Below are 24,764 nucleotides of genomic sequence, written 5' to 3' on the forward strand. Positions count from 1 at the left end.
AACCAAGAGGTGAATCTGACCATACGGATACATCATATGTGTAATCTTGACATTTTGCAGACCTGTTTAGCCCCTTGCTATTAGGGTCCTAGTGCATCCTTAAATTTCATTTTTGAAAGCCTGATTGCCATAAGAATACCTCATCAAATTTTAATTAATCCCCAAGACAAAGCTGCAATGGGCATCTAGGGGAATCTTCTCTATTGAAATGACACACTGGTTAAGTAGAGCAATGAAATTCAAATTCTTTGAAGGACTGTTTGGATTCTGAAAAACTACCAGTGCATTTAAATATTTAATGTGGTTGATATGGGAATTCTTAAGCATAAGTTTTTTATTGGAATTTTGTTTCTGCTATTATTTGATTATTCTAGCTTCTGTCATATATGAAAGCACCTTGCATGTTTAAAGTCTCTAAAATCCTGTGAGATGATTCTTTCAAATTACTTTGTGATATTATTCAACATTAAATTGCAATATTTTCAATTTTGGAAATGCAATTCTATATCAGGCCAATGATAACTGGCACTTATACTTACACTCTTTGCTTTATGCTCCAAAATGAACTGTACACATCAATGCACATCCAACTTCTTTTTGCCTTGAGTGCCTCAAGCTCTGGGAAGGATACAGTTGCCATACATTAAGCATCTGAGTTTGAGCTAGTCACTGTATGATCCATCTACAGAACAGAAAACTAAATGAACACTTCCAGACAGCGATTAATCCCACTTTAAGATGGTTTAAGGCAGGCTAGATGACTCAACCTCCAGAGGCACCTCTTTTTTCCATTGACTGTATGAGAAGCCTAGTGTGATTGAGGTATACAACTTGTAAATGCTTGCTGTTTGAGCAGATGACAGGGTTGTTTGGATTAGAGGAAGTTGTACACCTGTTGTACATCTCAGTCTACACTATCACTCAAGTATAGTACAAAATGGGAATTGACTGCCTGTGTGATATTCTCCTTTTCTATTCTCCTTTTATATTCTCCTGTTCTCCTGTGTGATATTCTCCTCACTGCTTTTGTGAGGATATAACTTGTTCTAGTTTTTTGTTTGTTGTTTTTGGGTTTAGGTTGGGTTTTTGTTGTTTTTTTTGTTGAAGTTTTTTTTCTTTGGGGGTGCTTGTTCTTGGCAATTTGGCTAATATTTAGTTGGAGGAAGAGACATGAGGAATTTTGCAGTGTCTTCCTTCCATTCTTGAATCTAACTGAATTTTCAGTCAAGACATGTTTACTTTGATGGTTCTTTGCCCCTGGGAGTGGAGGGAATCACAGCTGCCAAGGGCAGCAGTGTTGGAATAATTCATTCTAGTTGCCGAGAAGCCAACATGTTTTGGAAATTTATAGAGCCAGACATGTGATTGTGTATTACAGTCTTCCAAAGAGGATATCCAGCAGACAGGGCAATAACAATGAAAGCAAATTAGCTCCACATGTTTTATGAACCTTTCCTTCCTGAGTCGCTATTGTATTTCTCAGGATTATAGAGAGAAGAGCACTAATTCTCCCTTGCCCCATTCTCAGATGTCAGGGTGTTACAGAAGAGGTCAGTAAATGTGATATATCAATGATTCAGTGTAAGTAATCAAATCAGATTGATAGGGTTTGCATGCTGTACTTCTCTAATACTTTTTTTTTTTCATCAAAAATACCAATTCCCACATTAAAAATGATTAATTTGAGATTCTCTGTTTCCATCCACAATTCTCAGCTATGTGTCAGGTGGCTCCTATCTCATCAAGTGTTTTACTTTACAGTGGTTGCTCTTGTATTTTGTGAACCCTAAAGAGATACAGTTGTTACTTTCAGTGTATTTGTGCTTCAGTTAAGGATAGGTGTATCTTTCAGAGAAAGAAATTTATTTTTTTTTCTTGGAGAACTCGAAGAAAATGTGGCTAGAAGGGACACCAAGAGGTCATGTAGTCCATCTCCTTTCATAAAGACAGGGTCAGCTATGTCACTTGTGACAAATGCTAGTCCAATTTTTCTTAAAAATCTTCAGTGATGAAAACATTTCCTGATGTTAGATTTTAATCTTCTTTGCTTTATTACTCCTTGGCGTAACAACAGTAGACACAGAAAACTTTATTTCTTTCCTCTAGCTACCTTTTACAGTTGAAGACTATTACTGCATTTTCCCTCAATTTTTCTTTTCTCTACATTAAATGATCTTAATTTCTTTAGACTTTTCTCCTATGTCATTTTTTCTATACCTGACCAAATCAGTCTCATGGTCTTTTGAGGATGCTTTACAAGTGGTTCCTATCCTTCCAAATTATTGTGCCTTCCATGCACAAGCAGCAGGTTTTTTGACTCAAGTTCAGCTGTAATCTGATATTACTCAGATTCCATTCTGCAAGACTTCAGCCAGGCCAGAAATCCACTTTGGTATGTGTGTAGTTCTGTATTTCCAAGAGTTTCACTTTACAATTTTCCTTCCTGAACAGCACTGTTCTTTTGCTCAACTTGTCTCCAATTGTTTTGAATTCTAGTCCTCTTCCCCACCGCGTTTGGAGACGCTCACCTTGGTGCTCTCTGTGGCTGTAATAAATATGCTTTCTATTCTTTCATCCAAACTGTTTATGAAATTATGAACAGTATCAGACTCTGTTGGTTTTGGCTGGGGTAGAGTTCATTTTCTCCATAGTAGCTAGTATGAGGCTGACGTGGTTTAGCCCCAGCAGGCAGCTGAGCACCACATGGACACTCGCTCACCCCTCCCCCGGCGGGATGGGGAGGAGAATGGGAAAAAACAAAGGCAAAGCCTCGTGGGTTGGGATAAGGGCAGTTTACTGGGACAGCAAGGGAGAGGGAAACAATCAACAACAGTACTGATAACAGAATATACACAACGGTTGATAACACAAGGCAAATTACTGATCCGACGACTGATCGGACGCTCAGCCCACACTCAGACTGTAACCGATGTGTTTAACTTTTTAACCATGGTGATGGGATCAAGATGAGAGCATTAGCAGTAGTAGGGAATGAGAAAAATATTTTAGGAATGAGGACCTGAGAGGTTGGTATGTACCATGGAGCTGATAAACTGCGTGGTTGGTACATGAGCCAAGTAATATTTCATTTTTTGTCAAAATCATGTCCTTTGAGTGAACTTTGTTCATTATAATCTCATTATAATACCAAAACACACCTCCATGCTAAAAACTACCCACCTCCAAGGTACGACCACCCCTCACTGGGCATGCTCTCTGAATTTCTTTAAGTCTATAGCTTTAAAAGCAAAGCGAGAAAGTTTTACACCAATCATAATGAAGTAACTATGTAACTATGTGATGTAATTGTGACCATGTGTGTATTGAGAATATAAATATGTGCGTGTTCGTAGGCTAGGTATGCACGTTAGGTGGAACTATCCCCCGTGCATCCAGCGCTGCAATAAAGAATGCCTGCCTTTTAACACTACATTGGTGTTACGAGGTTTATTCCCGGATTTCGGTGACAGTTTCTGGCGACCCAGATGGGACTCTGCTTTTGAACCTCGACGGATCCGTGGGATCGCAGGATCTCCAGCCGGCACCGGGGAATTCTCGGGGAGAACCTCCGATCCCCGGACCGAAGAGCTCTGAGCAAGACCCCTGGGAGAGGTAAAGGCATTTTTACTTGATTTGAATATTGTTTTTTTGAATATTTGCTCTTACCATCGTGGCGGGACAGGCCCGCACCAAGAGCACAAGTTGAAGGCCTTATTCAAGGAGCCCCGTGGCTCACTGGGACAGGCCCACATTGGGACAGGCCCACACCGGGACAGGCCCGCATTGGGACAGGCCCACACTAGGTTCAAGGAGCCCCGTGGCTCTCCGGGACAGGCCCACATTGGGACAGGCCCGCACCGGGACAGGCCCGCATTGGGACAGGCCCACACTAGGTTCAAGGAGCCCCGTGGCTCTCCGGGACAGGCCCACATTGGGACAGGCCCGCACCGGGACAGGCCCGCATTGGGACAGGCCCACACTAGGAGCACGGGAGGCCTGCTCGTAAGGCGCGGTGAAAGCTGCGCAGAGTTGGGCTGAGGAGACATCTCAGGTAAAAGTCTCTGCTAGGCGAAAGCCTGTGGAGCAGGGCCCACTGGGGAGGGGAAGCCTCCAAGATTGGGATTTCTGGTGGCAGCAGAAATCCCTGGGATTTCCAGTGGCAGGGGAAATCCCTGAGGGAGCTCTAACACGGGTTGGGGTCCCTCTGACTAAGTGCTTGTGATAGTGCACAATCACAACCACTAAGTCCCTGGGAGATGGGTACTTTTCCGAGTAAGAAACCAATCCCACGAAAAACACCACTGGGATGTATTTTGGAACATTGGAAAGATCTGGGAAGAATTGATCCTTTGACTCGGAAACAGTTGATTGAATATTGTAATCACTGGTGGCCACTGTATATTTTAGAGAATGGGGAAAAGTGGCCGGAAAACGGGACGTTGCAGTATAACACAATTTTGCAACTAATGTTATTTTGTAAAAGGGAAGGTAAATGGAATGAAATGGCATATGTAGATTTTGTTTTTCACACTGCGAAATCATCCGGAATGGCAAAGGCAATGTGAATTGGTTCCATCTAGTTCTGCGATAATGGCATTAAAGGGGCAGGAACCCGGTAAAGATTTGAAAACAGGTTGCTCATCTTGTGATATTGGTAAACAATGTTTTAAATGTGAATTTGAAGATGATGATGTTGAATTATTGGTTGCACCTCGCAGGAGGTTAGGAAATGATCAAGGGGATCAAAATCTGGGGGCCAATAATGCTTCCGCCCCTCCTGTGGAAGAGGAGGCGGAAGGATTTCGCCCAATTGCTGGGAAAACAAGGGGAAGAGGGGGAGGAAACGGATCAACTCCCCTCCAGGCCCCTCTTCGACAGGCTGTTGGCAACGAGGGTCCGGTAATGGTGAAAGTCCCCTTCTCCATAACCGATTTAAGAGCATGGAAAGAAACTGCAGGCACTATCAGGATGACCCAGAAAGAGTTGCCAAAGTAATGGAAACAATAATTAGAACCCAAAACCCTGATTGGGAAGATTTGCAAGTAATATTGGATACATTATTGGAAGATACTGAAAAGAAAATGGTATTAAACACAGCCCGAAAACAAGTAGAAAGTGCCCATGCTAATGGAAATATACAAGGATCGGTGGACCAGAATTTTTGCATCCAAAAACCCTGAATGGGACCCTAATCAGCCGGGGCCCAGAGGAATGTTGACTAGGTACCAGAAGTGGATTTTATTTGGCGTTAGACATGCAATGCCAAAAGCAATTAATTGGTCTAAATTATATGAAGTAAGACAAGAATTAAATGAATCCCCTTCGGCCTTTATGGAAAGACTGAAGGTGACTGCTAGAAAATATACCAATCTGGACCCAGAAAAACCCGAGGAAGCTTTACAATTGGCCTCTATATTTATGGGACAATCAGCCCCAGACATAAGGAAAAAGCTTCAGAAATTGGAAGGGGCTGAGTCCAGAGACTTAGGTAAAATGCTTGAAGTAGCCTGGGCTGTGTATAACAACAGAGAAAAAGAAAAAGAAGTCAGACAAATGCAAAGGGATGGAAAATTCTGGCAATCTTGACCGAGAATAATAAACATGTAAAGCAAAACTCAGCTATAAATGAGCAGAGGGTGTTGGTGCGATAGGGCGAAAAGAGAACTGGCCTTTCTTGAAACTGTTAAAATTTAAGCTGGGAAAACAGTGGGTAACACATCAATTTTTATATATGCCCGAATGTCCATTGCCTTTATTGGGGTGGGATTTATTAAGCAAATTAGAGGCACAAATTATTTTTAAAGATGGAGAAATTAGATTACTAATACCAGAATCAAAAGCTATAGAGGTGAGAGTGTTTATGTTACAGGATTCCCCCAAGGAGGAACAGATTCCAGAAGTAGTGGACAATGCAGTCATCCCCCTGGTATGGGCAAGTGGAGTTCCGGGACGATGCAAACTGGCAGAACCGGTAAAGGTGACTTTAAAACCTGGAGCCAAGCCGGTAAGACAAAAACAGTACCCTCTCAAATGGGAAGCCCGAAAGGGGCTAGAGGAATTAATCACAAAATTTTTAGAATATGGGCTGTTAGTAGAATGTGAATCAGAATATAATACCCCTATATTACCAGTAAGGAAATCAGGAGGCAGGGAATATCGAATAGTTCAGGATTTAAGGGCCATAAATCAGATGATAGTTCAAGATACACACCCAGTAGTGGCCAATCCATATACCTTGCTGACATCTCTGAGGGAGGAACATAAATGGTTTACTGTGCTGGATTTAAAGGATGCCTTCTTTTGCATACCTCTGGATACGAAAAGTCAAGGCATATTTGCCTTTGAATGGGAGAGTCCCACTACAGGAAGGAAAACGCAATTAACATGGACTGTACTTCCACAAGGATTTAAAAATAGCCCTACAATATTTGGAAACCAATTGGCAAAGGAATTAGAAATGTGGAAGAAACAGAATCAAGGAGGAGGCATATTATTACAGTATGTGGATGACATCCTGATAGCAGCAGAGAGTAAAGAAACATGTTTTGAAATGACTATCAGTTTATTGAATTTCCTGGGCCAGGGAGGATATAGAGTCTCCAGAAACAAGGCTCAGATAGGGAAAGAAGCAGTGATTTATTTGGGATTTGAGATATCGCAAGGACAAAGACAATTGGGAAACGAAAGGAAAGAAGCCATTTGTCAGATTCCTGAACCTAACAGCCCAAAGGAACTGAGAGCCTTTTTGGGAATGATTGGATGGTGCCGACTCTGGATTTTAAATTATGGACTGTATGTGAAACCCCTATATGAAGCCCTGAAAGAATCTAAAGATCAATACCTGACTTGGACACCTGAATGCCACAAATCATTTAAAGAACTCAAAAAGGCATTGATGACAGCCCCTGCACTGGGTCTACCTGATCTAACCAAACCTTTTGAGCTGTTTGTACACGAAAAGGCAACCTCTGGCCCTTGGAGTGCTGGCGCAGCGGCTGGGATCTTGGAAGCGACCGGTGGGGTACTTCTCCAAACAACTTGACACTGTGAGTAAAGGATGGCCGGGATGTTTGCGTGCCGTGGCAGCAACGGTGCTGCTGATTCAGGAAGCCCAAAAAATGACTATGGGCCAAAAGATAGTGGTATATGTACCGCATATGGTAATAACTGTCTTAGAACAAAACGGGGGTCACTGGCTATCCCCTAGCAGAATGTTGAAATATCAGGTTGTCCTATTGGAACAAGATGATGTGGAATTAAAAACCACAGCAATTGTAAATCCAGCAATGTTCCTGTCAACAGAAAATCCTACTGAGAAATTGGAACATGACTGTCTGTTAACCATTGAACAAGCTTATTCCAGCAGACCGGACCTGAAGGACGAACCCTTGGAGAATCCTGATCTGGAACTGTTCACGGATGGAAGCAGTTTTGGGCAAGAAGGAAGGCGAATGGCCGGGTATGCTGTTGTCACCATCGACAAGATATTGGAGTCAGGGACACTACCTGCAAATACATCAGCACAGAAAGCAGAATTGGTGGCGCTGAAGCAGGCCTTACGAATGGCCGAAGGGAAAAGAGTAAACATATGGACTGATTCCAAATATGCATTTGGTGTGATCCACGCTCATGGAGCTCTCTGGAAAGAAAGAGGGCTGTTATCAGCCCAAGGATCACCTCTAAGACATAAGGAGGAAATTCTTCAGCTCCTACAAGATGTGCAAAAACCAAAGGAAGTGGCCGTAATGCATTGCAAAGCTCATCAATTTGGTCAGACGGCTGTCAATATAGGTAATCGGTTGGCGGATAAAGCTGCAAAAGAGGCTGCAGAACGAGGTATCCTTGCACTGGTACCAGTAAAACAGGTAAAAATTCCAAATGTAAAAGTAAGATATGGTAAACTAGATGAACAATTGGCAGAGCATTTAAAGGCATCCCAAAATGCAGAAGGATGGTGGGTAACATCAGAAAATCAGGTAATAGTAACCCCACAAATTATGTTGGAACTTGCAAAAGAGCAACATGAACAGACACATTGGGGTGTAGATGCTATGGTTACAAATTTGAAAACATTTGTAGTGTGCGTAGGAATGACAGGAATAATTAAGTCAATAATAGCTAAGTGCCCGATCTGTCTTAAAAATAATCCTTTAAACCAGAGGAAAGCACCTTTAGGAGTAACAAAGCAGGGTAATTCCCCAGGAGATTATTGGCAAATCGATTTTTCTGAATTACCCAGACAAAATGGGTATAAATATCTGCTGGTACTGATTGATACGTTTTCTGGATGGCCGGAGGCTTTTCCTTGTCGCACCAACAAAGCGAGAGAAGTGGTTAAAATATTGTTAAAAGAGATAATACCAAGGTTTGGGGTACCATTGGGCATGTCTTCTGATAGAGGACCACATTTTGTAGCAGAAATAGTCCAACAAGTAAGTAAAATTCTGGGGATAAAATGGGACTTACACACTCCCTGGAGACCGCAATCAAGCGGGAAGATTGAAAGAATGAATCAGACCTTGAAAAGACAACTGAGTAAAATTTGCCAAGAAACATCTTTGAAATGGCCACAGGCTTTGCCATTAGCTCTGTTAAGAATAAGAATCCAACCAAGGTCTAAAGATGGTGTAAGTCCATATGAAATATTATATGGCAAACCCTACCAAACTCCTTTAATCCCAGGGGACATGAGGGTAACAGGGGAAACAGATTTGAAAACATATCTGATTTCTTTAGGAAAGACCCTCGAAGCGCTCAGAAGATATATTGTGCTGACCAGACCGCTTGCTCTTGATACGCCTGTACATCCATACCAGCCGGGTGACTTTGTGTATATAAGAACATGGAGTTCTGAACCACTCCAAGAAAAGTGGAAGGGACCCTTCCAGGTACTGTTGACAACTTATACCGCAGTTAAGGTAGAAGGAGTGGAGCCGTGGATTCATTATACTCGAGTAAAGAAGGCACCGTCAGAGCAGCGGACATCTATGCAAAAAGGACCTTTGAAACTCAGACTGTGTAGAAAATTTGACAGGGAACTGGAAAGCTAAAAGAACTGGTTTTCAAAATGGAAAATTTATAAAGGGTTTGCATGTTATGTGTTGAACTATGAATATTATGAATTGTTTGATTGGGTTAATAACACTTTTTTTTTGTTTTGTCGCTGATCTGTAGCCAAAGAAATACAGAATGGCCATGGTCCCAAGCTATGATGGGACCATATCTCAAAGACCGTTCCCCAAATTTAGCCACTGTGGTAATGCATGAATCTGAAGTTTACCACCCACCAGAGTGGGAATGGGACAGAAAGGACTGGGTCCGTGTCTTAACAGGAACAATTGGAGAAAAAATCCAAGTAGGATGCAGAAAGATGGAAGGATCTCTTCATGAGAAAGCTTCTTCAGTTACCATCACCGGAAATCTATTAGACCCTAGTTCTAATCTTACAACGAGACTCTGTCCCACCACAGAATGGAAATGTAACAAACAAGATTCTCTCATTACGTGTTGCCGCCAGCAGAATGTCGGTAATTACTCCTTAGACCCTAGTACCAATAATGTTGAAATCACCAAATTCTGTATTAAGGAACAAGGGGATTGTTGGCACAATTTTACTTTGACTAAGCCAGTTTATGTGATATGCAATTGGCGACCTAACCCATTGACAGGAAGATTACGAGGCCTTACATTCAAATTCAAGATAAATGTTGTAACTAAACCCCTAGTGATGCTTGTTGCAATAGTCACGCACGCTGGCACAGAAACCCTTTTTACGTTAACTAGTAAAAGTGAAGTCACCCCCTCTTTTATGGTATCACGAGGGAATGACATCACAATAAGATGCAGATTAATCACTAAATCTCGCACTGAACCTATAAACAGTTATGAAAATGGATCACATGGCCCTATTTTGTGTAAAGATCAAAATTTAGACTGTTGGTTAAATTTGACTACTGTACAATACTCCCGTAAAGTAATATGTGGTAAAAATAACACCAAATACTGGGGAGAACTTAAAATAGACGTTATAATACCTACTACTCAACCAATTGTTGCGCTTAACCCGAAAATCTTTGAAATTGGACCATACGTGATCAGAAATACAGGCTTGCAACAAATGTTGTTTAACCCGGCATGGTCTCTCAAACAAGTTGAATTGTCAATGCAAAACAATGTTTCAGATATTCAACCAGCTTGTTCACCTTTCTTAAAAATCTCATATGAGGGGTGGACAACTTGGCTGCAGAAACGAACTCTTGCTATGAAAAGAACACGGAGAGACTTGACCGGTGTTTTGGGAACAGGATTGGGAGTTTTAAATAGCATTGATTCAGAAGTAATAATGAACAAATTGGCGGCCTCAATTAGTGATTTGGCTAGATTACAACAACCTTTACGATCTTCTTTATTGGCTTTAGGAACTAACCAGTGGCTATTGTCAAGTATATTACCCACATGGGAAAGAATAAATGTAAGGGACCACGAGTTAATTACGGACGCACTTGGGGTGATCCAAAATAACCTCTCCTTGGCTCTCAGTTGCATTCAGGCTCAATTATGGATGCAGTCGGTGGCTGCCTCAATTATAAGAGAAGGCGAAGAAGGCACTCTCCCTACTGAAATTAGGAAAATAATTTGGGACAGTGCTACTGATTTTGAGAAAGAACTCCAGTCCTGGTGGAGCCTGGTAAACTTTACTTATGATCCCGTTACAAACACAGCTACAACTTTTGTGCTCACTATATCCAATGCTACCAAATACTCAATTTACCCCATTATTGCATTAGGGATAAACCATAACGGAACTATACTCTATCCTTCCGAGCATAGAGTATGGGCCCGAAAGATGAATGAAAAATGGCAAACTGTTAATTTGGAATCTTGCATCGTGCGGGAACAACAAGGATTTGTCTGTGAAGATAATGCAATTAAGGCACAAAATATTTGTTTGGACACTAAACAAAATATTTACCATTTTGAGGTTCATCCTAACGAAAACCCTAATAACTGTTCATCATAATGTGAAAGAAATACATCGAGTTTTTAAAACAGTGCAGAGAGATGCAGAACTTAAATGGTGGGACACACTTTTCGGATGGTCGCCTACTGCTACAGGCATCCTAAACAAGTTGTGTCGCCCCATCGTGATTCTTTTAACATTGGTTTTGATCAGTATGACCTTGTCAATAATATTATATATCATAACTTGGAAAATGATGAATCGGTTAACACATCTGAAAAAAAAAAATTATTCGTGAAACTTCTCTCACTCATATGATCATCCAAGCTGTTGTGAAACAGCAAAATAAACAAACAATCCCAGAGTTTCCTCCAACACATAGAAAATAATTAGTATAGTGGAAGTATTGAAAAGGTGATTATTTCAAAACTTCCAACGGGGGGATTGTAACCGATGTGTTTAACTTTTTAACCATGGTGATGGGATCAAGATGAGATCATTAGCAGTAGTAGGGAATGAGAAAAATATTTTAGGAATGAGAACCTGAGAGGTTGGTATGTACCATGGAACTGATAAACTGCATGGTTGGTACATGAGCCAAGTAATATTTCATTTTCTGTCAAAATCATGTCCTTTGAGTGAACTTTGTTCATTATAATCTCATTATAATACCAAAACACACCTCCATGCTAAAAACTACCCACCTCCAAGGTACGACCACCCCTCACTGGGCATGCTCTCTGAATTTCTTTAAGTATATAGCTTTAAAAGCAAAGCGAGAAAGTTTTACACCAATCATAATGAAGTAACTATGTAACTATGTGATGTAATTGTGACCATGTGTGTATTGAGAATATAAATATGTGCGTGTTCGTAGGCTAGGTATGCACGTTAGGTGGAACTATCCCCCGTGCATCCAGCGCTGCAATAAAGAATGCCTGCCTTTTAACACTACATTGGTGTTACGAGGTTTATTCCCGGATTTCGGTGACAAGACTGTCCCGGAGTCGTGCCAAACCCACCCCTCCCCGACTAGCCCCCTTTTATGGTGAGCATGACATCACATGGTATGGAATAGCCCCCTGGCCAGCTTGGCTCACCTGTCCTGGCTCCTTGTGAAAATTAACTCTATCCTAGCCAGAACCAGGACAGAGGCTATGTTTTAGATTTGTGCTGAAAAGTGTTGACAACACAGGGATGTTTTCATTATTGCTGACTAGTGCTTACACAGAGTCAAGGCCTTTTCTGTTTCTCACACTGCCTGCCAACGAGTAGGTTGAGGGTGCACAAGGAGTTGGGAGGGGACACAACTGGGACAGCTGACCCACACTAACCAAAGGGATATTCCATACCATATGACATCATGCTCAGCAATAAACTAGGGAGAAGGCTGGCCAGGGGGCTGCTGCTCAGGGACTCACTGGGCATCAGTCAGTTGGTGGTGAACAATTGTTTTCATTTGCATCACTTGTCTTTCTTGGGTTTTATTTCTATCTCTTTGTTATTTTCCTTTTCATTAAAACTTTATCATTATTATTATATTAAACTGTTCTTATCTCAACCCATTAGTTTTCTCACTTTTACCCTTCCAGTTCTCTCCCCCATCCTGCTGAGGGGGATTGAGCGAGCAGCTGTGTGATGCTTAGTTGCCAGCTAGGGTTAAACTGTGACACAGACATCAGACAGAATCCTAAATAGCCAACTGTATTGAGTGGGGGTAGCTATCTAACTTTGATGCTTTGACAGTAGCTATGTAATCCCACACTCTAGAGGTTCACCTAGATAATGTTTCTCAAACTTTTTTGTAAGTAAGTCCTTCATGTAAGACACTGTCAATGCTTTGCTAAAGTCGAAGTATATGACATTTCCTGTTTCTCCATTATGCACAAGGCCAGTTACCTTGTCATAGTAGGAATTAGATTAGTTTGACATGATTTGTTTTTGATGAATGTAAATTGGCTGTTGCTCTTCTCTTATTATCCTCTAGGTGCTTACAAACTTTTTGAGTTTAGTCCAGTATTTTTGTGGGAATGTGACTTCAGCTAAATTTGTACATCTATTACAGTTCCCTGAATATTTTAAAGATAAGTATTGTATTTTCTCTTTTCAAGAAAGAATTCCAAAGTACCAGGAAAAAAAATCTGGAATTTTCCTTTTAGAAAAACTCAACCATCTGTTTTACAAAAAAACTTATAAAACCTCAAAAATCTGTTTTATAGGTGTTAAGAATTTATGCAAGGTCTGTCTCTGCATTCAGTTATTGAGTGAGATGATAGATACTTATGCAGGCTTGTAGTTCAGACATTGTTATACCTACAGAATTGTAATTCTGTTACAATAGCCCTATCTACCAAAGCTCTTCAAAGCAGCACAATGGCATCAGGACTAGAATTGCAATTTTGCTTCAAATACTTATGACACAGGGAAAAAAAAAATCTCTCTGCTGTTAGGAACATTATTGAAATGACAGAGGTGATGTGTTCCAACTCAGGAAGAAGTTAATGATACATAAAAAATTTGCATCTTTCTACCTCTGCTCCTCACCTTCTGCAGCATTTAGAATGCTTTGAGGGCCATCAGGTGGAAATACACAGCTCAAAGGGATTCAAACTTCCCAGTTTCAAAGTCCTGTCCTCAGATCTCTTTCAAAAGTTTGTTCTGAAGAAGTTTGTACCCACAAGGAAATAAAGAAATAAGAAAGCAAAGAGGAGTTGAAATACAGGAACCAACTAAAAAACCTGCAATTTGTCTGATTTAAGTACAGGCAAAAAAATCAGAGCTCTGAAAATGTATGGACTTGAAGAAAATGTGACCAAAATGCCTTGTTTCTTATATGTTGACTGCAAAGGAAGCATGCTACAAAAAACCAATTGTTTCTTCTGCAGCTCCACTGTAAGATGATTAATTTAAATCTCCCTAAGCCACATATTATCTATTTCTTTTTATATTTGTTTATTTGGTCATGAGAGTTTCTTCTACTTTTGATTCACTTTGAGTTGTACTCTCTCCCTGTCCCTGCCCAGTCTGAAGATGAGTATGGAACACTTTGGTCTTTCAGTACTCTGTTAAATTACAGATGATGAGCTGTGTAGGTGTTAGTGTTTCTTGGAAACAGGGTCCTGCTTTATTTATAGCTCTGCTGTTTAGCCTTCTGAGTTGGCATGCTGTAGTTCTCTACCAGAATGCCTACTGAATATGCAAGTTCATAGGCAGCTTCACTAGCAACTGAAATCTTAATTTATGACTAAAACAGGGGACATGCTTGTAGCAATTGCAGTGAAGATTTGACATGGGTAATAATTTGATGAGCATCTGATAGGATTTGATATCCTATTTTGACATCCTATGTTGATATATGGCTATCCTGCCCTAGTATTTGATAGGAGAACCTGTGTGACTTGGTCCTGCTTGTCGGGAATAATACATGGTACATCTGACTTTGATAGCCTTATGGTTAATGCATTTTTCTATGGGCAAGACTCATCCAGCTTAAAGGACTAAGTAATTTTAAGAAAATCATTCCCAAAATCTTCTGTAATGGGCCTCCTTAGTCTGGAGAAGTCTACACGCAACACTAATTTTATTCTTTAAATAAAAAAACCACAACACCCCAAACCCAAAAACCCCACCCCAGAAAACCCCAGTCAGTAGGATTTAGATTTTGGTTAAAATATCCACAATTAGGTGCCAGTATATAAGTGTCTACTACTGTGCTGGATGGTGAAGCTGTCTTTATAGTCAGTGGAGAGCTTGCCAGAGCAGTCAGTCCTGCTGAATAGTTCTCTGCCACAAATCTTCATCACAAACTGGCTACTCATCTAAATTGTGCCCTAAATGCCATTGGGATTGTATTATCTCTTTCCACTGACTAAAAAAAATAGCTTAGAAATCTACCCTACATACAGACACCTACATCTGGAGGCCTAAATTGAACTCAGCTAAGATTCAGATCACAGCCTGAGTTGCTTGGACAACTATACTTGAGAACTTGTACAGACAGCAAATAAAGTGCTGAGGTCCCACCTTAGACTCTATTGTTTTAGATTACAAAGTCTTTTTATTGTAGTTCATGGTTTTCTATAATTTTTTTTCTATATGGTTTGCCCCTACCTCCCACTCCTGGGATTTCATGACCCTAGGATAATTCAGGCTGTTTCTGAGATTAAAACCGCTGCCTCTTTATGGGATCTTTTCTAGACTGAACTTGCAGAAGCTTGTTCAGTGTTTCAGCATCTTGAGTGCCTAGACACAGGAGATGCATTTTAATACATAGCCTTCTCCCTTAAGTCCATCATTTCATCTGCTACATGATTTTACTGTGTGCTACTTAATATTCCTTTGTGAAGCTGTTTGCTTTTCCTGAAGGATACAAAAGACCTATTTGCACATGGCAGCTACTTAAACACCCCCCAGGTTGGTTTAATGTATATTTTACTAGTGAAATAAAATCAGCAAAGTGTTGCAATGCAAAATTATCAAGGACTTCAAGCAGAAATGCTAAGCAGCTGTTAGCTCCATCTGACGGAAGACAGGGGCCCTCCTCTTTGGGAACAGTATTGTAGGTGTCCTCCAAGCACTCTTCACTAACTATTCAGGGAGGTCAGGACATTTTGATGTTGTTTGTAATAAACTGTGCCTGCTTCTTCAACCAAGTTGAGCATCCCATTGCAGCAGGCATAGCAGTAACTCATAACATAAGAGGCTTTCTTTATATTAAAGGTAGTATGAATAGATAGAGACAAAGGATGGTGGAAGTGAAGCATAGTGGTTCTGAACTGACGGGTGGAAACTGATTCACAAATACAATGTTGCAAGGCTCAGTAAACCAGGGAACAAATAGTGAATTACAGGTTTATGGTAGTATCACAAGATAAGTAGTAAAGACAGTCTTGTATAGGGATCATGTGAAATCCAATGTAAACATTGATATTTTTTAATTATTATTATTTTTTAAATAATATATATGTCTATATTATGGTTGCTGGTGTTATTTCTGCCCACTACTATGACAGTATTTTCTTCTTTAAGCCATTTCAGATACAATATGACTGCTACATCCCAGTTCCTGGAAAATGATTGTTTTTAGATGAAGCTGTGTTTCAGATGAGCGAAGTTCAGAGGTGGTACTCTCATGTCTTCTGTTCTTATATGAAGATCAGAAGGTCAGTAAGATGGTCAGTAAGATAGGTCACTGTAGATAAATGAACATGATTTTAAACTTAAATCCGCAAGAATTCCTTCTGCATGAGCCATGTTTTGAATTCTTGAATTTTTCAAAACTTACCCAAAGCTAGCAAACTGTGTCAGCAATTTTTAGCTCTTTTTCAGAGAGTCCACAAAATATGAATTTTAATGAATTTTGCCAGGATTCAGGATTTATTATGACAGCTTCTGTACAGCTTCAGACTTGGTAGCATTTAGTAGCTGTAGTGAAGTTATGCTTAATAATGATTATAAATTTCCTCATAATTTTTTTTTTCTTTTACAGCTGGAAGAAGATCTGCTAATAGTATAATCACAAGCTAATCCTTTGATCTTTTAGTACCTTATATTTCATTTTCTATAAAAAAACTGCTTACAAACTAATCCAAGCACCTTGAGGTCCTGGAGTGTGTTGGGTTTGCGTGGCAAGGTTTTGGTAGCGGGTGGGGGCTATAGGGGTGGCTTCTGTGAGGAGCTTCTAGAAGCTTCCACTTGTGTCTGACAGAGCCAATGCCAGCCAGCTCCAAGATGGGCCCGCCGCTGGCCAAGGCCAAGCTAATCAGCGCCTCTGTGATAACATATTTAAGAAGGGAAAAAAAAACCCACCACACAGTTGGGGGAAGGTTTTGCAGCCAGAGAGAGAAGCGCAAAGATGTAACACCAAGGTCAGTGCAGGAGGAGGAGGGGGGAGGAGGTGCTCCAGGCGCCGGAGCAGAGATCCCCCTGCAGCCTGTGGTGAAGACCATGGTGAAGCAGGCTGTCCCCCTGCAGCCCATGGAGGAAGGATGAGGGGGTGTAGAGATTCCACCTGCAGCCCGTGGAGGACCCCACACCGGAGCAGGTGGAGACACCTGAAGGAGGCTGTGGCCCGTGGGAAGCCCGCGCTGGAGCAAGCTCCTGGCAGGACCTGTGGCCCTGTGGAGAGAGGAGCCCACGCTGGAGCAGTTTTGCTGGCAGGACTTGTGACCCCGTGGGGGACCCATGCTGGAGCAGTTTTTCTCCTGAAGGTCTGCACCCCATGGAAGAGACCCACGCTGGAGCATTTTGTGAAGGACTGTAGCCCGTGGGAGAGACTCCACGCTGGAGCAGGGGAACGATGAGAGGAGTCCTCCCCCTGAGGACAAAGAAGCGGCAGAAACAACATGCGCTGCATTGACTGCAACTCCCATTCCCCCCCACCCCCCTGTGCTGCTGAGGGGGGAGGAGGAGGTTGAAGCTGGGAGTGAAGTTGAGCCCGGGAAGATGGGAGGGGTGGGGGGAGGTGTTTTAAGACTTGATGTTATTTTCTCATTGCTCTATTCTGTTTTGTTTAGTAATAAATTAGATGAATCTCTTTTTCTAAGTTCAGTCTGTTTTGCTTGTGACGATAATTAGTGAGTGATCTCTCCCTGTCCTTATCTCGACCCAAGCCTTTTGTTATACTTCTCCTCCCCATCATGCTGGGGGAGGGGTGAGCGAGCGGCCGCGTCCTACCTTGCTGCCAGCTGGGCCTAAACCATGACATGGAGGGAGAGGGCTTCTATATTACTGTGTTGTTTCTATTAGATATCAGATGCTAATTTTTGCTTATTGCTATTGTAATACTATTTTCATTCCCAGTGTAGGATGAGAACTGCACTTGTAGACAGTATCTACTCTTAGTCTATGTAGGAGGGACACCAGATGGATATGACAAATAAATGGAGGAAGCACAAGGTAGCAGTAGCATGATTATGATTCGTGTAGTAAGTGGCAGTCACAGCACACCCACTGTCTAGCTATTGTCGGGCGTTTTGTAGTCAATATGGCATAGCAAATAAACATTAATAGGAAAAGATTACATACTCTGAGACAGAACATTAGCCTGTGTAAATCATCAGAGCTCAGCTGAAGTCAATGGAGCTGTAAGGTTTTGGACCAGCTAAGGATATGGCCTTAAACTCTTAGTTTTCAAAAGAAAAATAAAAATCTTGAGTCTCCCCTGCCATAAGCTTCAAACTGTTCTCTCTATATAGCTAGTTCTTCAAGTGTATGTATATCCATACTTAGTGTGTGTGTGTTGTTATTATTTTGGAGAAGGGAGTGCAATACACATTATGTGCCCAGGGGAAAGGTCTGTATCTGTAACTGTCAGCACTTCCTCTAATTACACCCACTGTCGATATCAGCTCTTGGAATTCCCCTTTCATACAATCTACTTTTGTCCTCTTTCATCGGTGAAGCTGAGTGTGACATCCTCAAACAAGGTTGGTAGAATGGTTACGCGACCCAGTAACTCAAATGCAACTTGCATACTGCAGGAAATAGAATTTCTTCTGATAGGCTGCTTGTCATATTATGGCCTTATTTGATTAACTCGCCCCTTTGGAGGTGTTCATGATCTCATATCTTTAATGATAAAATCCCCTTCTGCTATGTGCTATTTTATATTATGTTAAAAGGGATTAATTGATTTTTTGCTTGTCACTTGCATAATTTGATAAATATTTAACAGGGATAAGTTGATTAAATTTCTTCTTAAAAATATACCCACTACCAAAATATGTTCTGAACACCTTAAAAGTTGGTCTGTTGGCCATCAATGGAGCAGGTGTGTGGTGGGTTGACCATGGCTGGAGGCCAGGTGCCCACCAAAGCTGCTCTATCGTTCCCTCTCCTCAACTGAACAAGGGAGAGAAAAAAAATAACAAGAGGCTCATGGGTTAAGGTAAGGACAGGGAGAGGTTGATTCATCAGTTACTGTTATGGGCAAAACAGACTCAATTTAGAAAAAAATAATCCAATTTATTGCCATGCAAAACAGAGTAGAGCAATGAGAAATAAACCCAAATCTTAAAACACCTCCCCCCACCCCTCCCTTCTTCCCAGGCTCAACTTCACTCCCGGCTTCAACCTCTGCCCCCCCCTCAGCAGCAGAGGGGGACAGAGAATGGGGGTTGCAGTCAGTTCATCATATGTTGACAAGGGAAAGCCTCTGGCCAACCAGAGAGGGTATCTACTAATACCAATAAATATTCATACTGGTTACATGTAGGTAATTCTGAAAAGTCTATCATCTGCCAGTATTCCCCAGGGGTTAGTCCTTGTTTCACAAGTCCTCCCATAATCTTCTTCCCGATTTTGGGGTTATTAGCACAACAGATGGCACATCTCTTTACTACAATATCTGCTATACTCTGCATTTTGGGCCCAAAAACATTTCTTTTAGCGGTTAATACCAGTGCATCTGCTCCTGTATGCGTTTCTTGGTGCAGTCTTTTAAGCACAATTTCCATCTTTTTTTTTCAGGAATCAATAATTGTTTCAGTGGTGTCACCCACCAACGTTGATCATTTTTGGAGCAATCCGATTGTTCTGCCAACTGGTTTTCCTTTTCAGTGTATTTTGGTGGTAACAGTTCTAAATGAGATCCTGGAATTAAAGCTCCTTCTAAGTTGGACTCCCTCATGGCTGCTGCTTTAGCTAGCCGATCTGCTTTTCGATTTCCTTTTATAACTTCACTGTTTCCCTTTTGGTGAGCTTTACAATGCATTATTGCAACCTCTTTTGGTTGAAGAGCTGCTTGTAAGAGTTTCATAATTTCTGTCCCATATTTTATTGGATTTCCTTGTGAGTTTAATAGTCCCCTCTCTTTCCAGATCGCTCCATGCGCATGCACCACTCCAAAAACATATTTACAAGCAGTGTGTATATATATATTGACCCTTTTTCCATGACTCGGCTCTAAAGCTCTTGTCAGTGCCATCAACTCTGCCTATTGAGTGGATGTATTGCTAGGCAGCGCTCTGGTTTCTAATGTTTGGTTATTTGTTACCACTCCATATCCAGCTCTTTGTTTTCCTTCCAACACGTAACTGCTGCCATCAGTGAAGAGTTCCGCTTTGGCATCAGGTAGGGGTTCATCTTGTAGGTCCGGCCTGCTGGAATACACTTGTTCAGTAGTGGTTACACAATCATGTTGCAGTTCATCAGACTCAGAGACTGGGAGTAAGGTGGCAGGATTCAAGGTGGAGGTCAAAGAAAGTATGACATCGTCTTGTTCTAACGGCACAGCTTGGTATTTAGCTAACCTACTCGGGGATATCCAGTGGTGTCCCTTATTTTCAAGAAGAGACGATACAGCATGAGGTACAAACACAGTAATTGGTTGGCCCAGGGTTAGTTTTCGAGATTCTTCAATTAGGGTTTCAGTCGCCGCTACTGCTCGCAAGCGGGCAGGTCAACCTTTACTGACCTCATCCAGTTGTTTGGAAAAGTATCCCACTGGTCTCTTCCAGCTTCCCAATTTCTGTGTCAGCATCCCCAGTGCCACTTGTTGTCTCATGTACATATAACTGAAAGGGTTTTCTCAAGTTTGGGAGCCCTAGTGCAGGGGCTTCTGTCAGTTTTCTCTTCATAGAATCATAGAATGGTTTGGGTTGGAAGGGACCTTAAAGATCATCTAGTTCCAACACCCCTGCTGCAGGCAGGGACACCCTCCAATAGACCAGGTTGCCCAAAGCCTCATCCAACCTGGCCTTAAACACTTCCAGGGAGGGGGCCTCCACAACCTCTCTGGGCAACCTGTGCCAGTGCCTCACCACCCTCACAGTAAAGAATTTCTTTCTAACATCTAATCTAAATTGACCCTCCTTCAGCTTGAACCCATTACCCCTTGTCCTGTCACTACACTCCCTGATAAACAGTCCCTCCCCATCTTCCCTGTAGGCCCCCTTCAGGTACTGGAAGGCTGCAATAAGGTCTCCCCGGAGCCTTCTCCAGGCTGAACAATCCCAACTCTCTCAGCCTGTCCTCATAGGAGAGGTGCTCCAGCCCTCTGATCAGCTTCGTGGCCCTCCTCTGGACTCCCTCCAACAGCTCCATGTCTCTCCTGTACTGGGGCCCCCAGAGCTGGATGCAGTACTCCAGGTGGGGTCTCACAAGAGCCAAGTAGAGGGGCAGGATCACCTCCCTCGACCTGCTGGTCACGCCTCTTTTGATGCAGCCCAGGACACGGTTGGCTTTCTGGGCTGCAAGCGCACACTGCTGGCTCATGTTGAGCTTCTCATCAATCAATACCCCCAAGTCCTGCTCCTCGGGGCTCCTCTCAATCCATTCTCCACCCAGCCTATAGTCGTGCTTGGGATTGCCCCGACCCACGTGCAGGACCTTGCACTTGGCCTTGTTGAACTTCATGTGGTTCGCACGGGCCCACCTCTCCAGCCTGTCAAGGTCCCTCTGGATGGCATCCCTTCCCTCCAGCGTGTCGACCACACCACACAGCTTGGTGTTGTCAGCAAACTTGCTGAGGGTGCACTCGATCCCACTGTCCATGTCACCGACAAAGATGTTGAACAGTGCCGGTCCCAGTACTGACCCGAGGAACACCACTCGTCACTGTTCTCCACTTGGACATTGAGCCGTTGACCACAACCCTTTGAGTGCGACCATCCAGCCAATTCCTTATCCACCGAGTGGTCCATCCATCAAACGCATGTCTCTCCAATTTAGAGACAAGGATGTCATGCGGGACAGTGTCAAATGCCTTGCACAAGTCCAGGTAGATGACGTCAGTTGCCCTTCTCTTATCCACCAATGCTGTAACCCCATCATAGAAGGCCACCAAGTTTGTCAGGCACGATTTGCCTTCAGTGAAGCCATGTTGGCTGTCACCAATCACCACCTTATTTTCCATGTGCCTGAGCATAGTCTCCAGGAGGGTCTGCTCCATAATCTTGCCAGGCACAGAGGTGAGACTGACCAGTCTGTGGTTCCCTGGGTCTTCCTTTTTACCCTTCTTAAAAATAGGGGTTATGTCCCCTTTCTTCCAGTCGGCGGGAACTTCGCCAGACTGCCAGGACTTCTCAAATATGATGGAGAGTGGCCTGGACACTTCATCTGCCAGTTCCCTCAGGACCCACAGATGCATCTCATCAGGTCCCATGGACTTGTGCACCTTCAGGTTCCTTAGATATTCTCGAACCTGATCTTCTCCTACAGTGGGCGGTTCTGCATTCTCCCAGTCCCTGCCTTTGCCTTCTGTGACCTGGGCAGTGTGGCTCAAGCATTTGCCAGTGAAGACTGAGGCAAAGTCCTTGAGTACCTCAGCCTTCTCCATATCCTGGGTAACCAGGTCGCCCATTTCATTCTGGAGGGGACCCACATTTTCTCTTGTCCTCCTTTTCTCACTAACATACCTATAGAAGCTTTTCTTGTTGTCCTTGACATCCCTGGCCAGACTAATTTCTATCAGGGCTTTGGCTTTCCTAACCTAAGTTTCATCAAAACTTTTACAACATTCCCATGTGCATTCTAAAATCCCTTCAGTTCCTTTTATAGCAGCATACAATGGTTTGGCAATTAGTCCGAAGTTAGGAATCCATAGCCGACACCACCCAGCCATTCCTAAAAAGCCCCTTAATTGTTTCTTTGACATAGGTACAGCAATTCTGCAAATGGCCTTCTTTCTTTCAGCACTCAATTCTCTTTGTCCTTTCATCACTTCAAATCCCATATATTGGACCCTTTCTTTTCCTATCTGGGCTTTCTTCTTGGAGCTTCGGTAGCTAGAAAATTAAGCAAGCTGATTGTGGCTTCCAAACACTCTTCATAGGTATCAGAATCAATCAACAAATCATCTACATACTGTAACAGTGTGATGGTGTTATACTCACTGTACCATTGTTCTAGTTCCTTCGCCAATGCATTACCGAACAAGGTGGGGCTATTTTTGAATCATTGGGGAAGGACAGTCCAAGAGAGTTTCTCAGGTACAGTTCATCGAGGCTTAACTTCTCTGGTTGGTGTGGAGGTCCATTCATCTTCATCACGCCTTGGTGCTCTTTTTACCCATGTATAATGAATCCAGGAATTAATTCCCTCTACTTTGACCGCAGTATAAGTCTTCAATGGCACGGTATAGGGTCCTTTCCATTTCTCTTTTAGTAGTTCATCTTTCCAGGTCCGTATGTAAACATGTCCTGGTTTGAATGGGTGAACTGGTGCGTTCAAGGGAAGAGACACCTTTTGATTTAGGTACCTTTGCAGTGAAGGTAAAGTCTGCGAAAGAGAAATCAAGTATTCTTTAATTGCAGCCTGACCTTTTATATGCATTTGGTCTCCCTTGACATTTAAAAGGTATGTAGGATATGCTTTCCCGTATATGATTTCAAAGGGGCTTACTCCTTCCCTGACCCTAGGGGTTATTCGGATTCGCAAAAGAGCTATGGGTAAGGCTTCTGTCCACTTAAGGTGCGCTTCCTGACAAAGTTTAGAAACTTGTCTTTTGAGAGTCTGACTCATTCTTTCTACTTTCCCACTAGATTGAGGCCTCCGGGGGTGTGTAGTTCCCATTTAATCTGCAAAAACTTGGAAATTTCCTGTACTATTTCTGCAATAAAACGAGTTCCGTTATCAGAGGAGATCCCCTCTGGAATACCAAATCTGGGTATAATTTCTTTTAACAAGATTTTAATTACCTCCCTAGCTTTGTTGGTACAACAAGGGAAAGCCTCTGGCCAACCAGAGAAGGTATCTACTAATACCAATAAATATTTATACCGGTTACATCTAGGTAATTCTGAAAAGTCTATCTGCCAGTATTCCCCAGGGGTTATTCCTTGTTTCACAAGTCCTCCCATAATCTTCTTCCCAATTTCTGGGTTATTAGCACAACAGATGGCACATTTCTTTACTACAATATCTGCTATACTCTGCATTTTGGGCCCAAAACCATTTCTTTTAGCAGTTAATGCCGCTTCAGCATCAGGTAGGGGTTCATCTTGTAGGTCCAGCCTGTGTGCCATTGTTCTAGTTCCTTCGCCTATGCATTACCGAACAGTCCAAGAGAGTTGCATCTTTCATCCTGTAGTCAGGTTTTCCCATTCAAAAGCAAAAATGGTCTGACTCTGTTCATCCACAGGTATACAAAAGAAAGCATCCTTCCAGTCCAGTACTATAAAATAAGTATTGCTATCAGGAATTGAGGCAAGGAGGGTGTAAGGATTTGGAACCACAGGGTGCACATCTATAGTTCTCGCATTAACTTCTCGTAAATCTTGTACCAGTCTATATTCCTGGGAGTGAGGTTTCTTTACAGGAAAAATTGGAGTATTAAATTCTGATTGACATTCCCTTAGCTGTCCATGTTCTAAAAAAGAATTTATTGTAGGTTCCAGTCCCTTCCGAACTTCCAATTTAATAGGATATTGTTTCTTTCTTACCAGCTGGGCTCCTGGTTTCAGTTGAATCTTTACCGGAGTCACATTCTTGGCTCGTCCTGGAGTTCCCGAGGACCATGCTATAGGTATTACCGCGTCCAACACTTCATCGGGAATATCTCCCTCTTCTGCAGGATTCTTCTCAGTCAACAGGCATATCTGAGCTCTCCACGCATTCTCTGGGGGACTATGTAACTGAACAGAATCTTCAGAGAAGGTTAATTGTGCATTTAATTTACAGAGTAAATCCCATCCAAGTAATGGTAAAGGCCATTCTGGCATATAGAGGAATTTGTGTGTTAATTTAGTATCCCCAACTGCGAGTTCCATAGGCTGTAAAAAGGGCCTCAAAGTTTTTTCCCTGTAGCACCAACAACACTTATGTTAGTCTTACTTAAGGGTCCCTTACAACTAGTTAATACAGA

General features: G+C 42.3%; 1 protein-coding gene across 1 annotated transcript in view; it reads left to right on the forward strand.

The window, feature by feature from the left end:
- Positions 1 to 9,195: 9,195 nt before the first annotated feature.
- LOC142599342 (uncharacterized) overlaps positions 9,196 to 24,764 on the forward strand; it is a 739,733-nt gene continuing 724,164 nt past the window's right edge. Inside the window, 2 exon segments of the mRNA XM_075739209.1 lie at positions 9,196 to 9,256; positions 9,975 to 10,933. Coding sequence (XP_075595324.1) covers positions 9,196 to 9,256; positions 9,975 to 10,933 — 1,020 coding nt within the window.

This window comes from Balearica regulorum, chromosome W (genome assembly GCF_011004875.1).
Source record: "Balearica regulorum gibbericeps isolate bBalReg1 chromosome W, bBalReg1.pri, whole genome shotgun sequence".
In the NCBI taxonomy this organism is placed as follows: Eukaryota; Metazoa; Chordata; class Aves; order Gruiformes; family Gruidae; genus Balearica; species Balearica regulorum.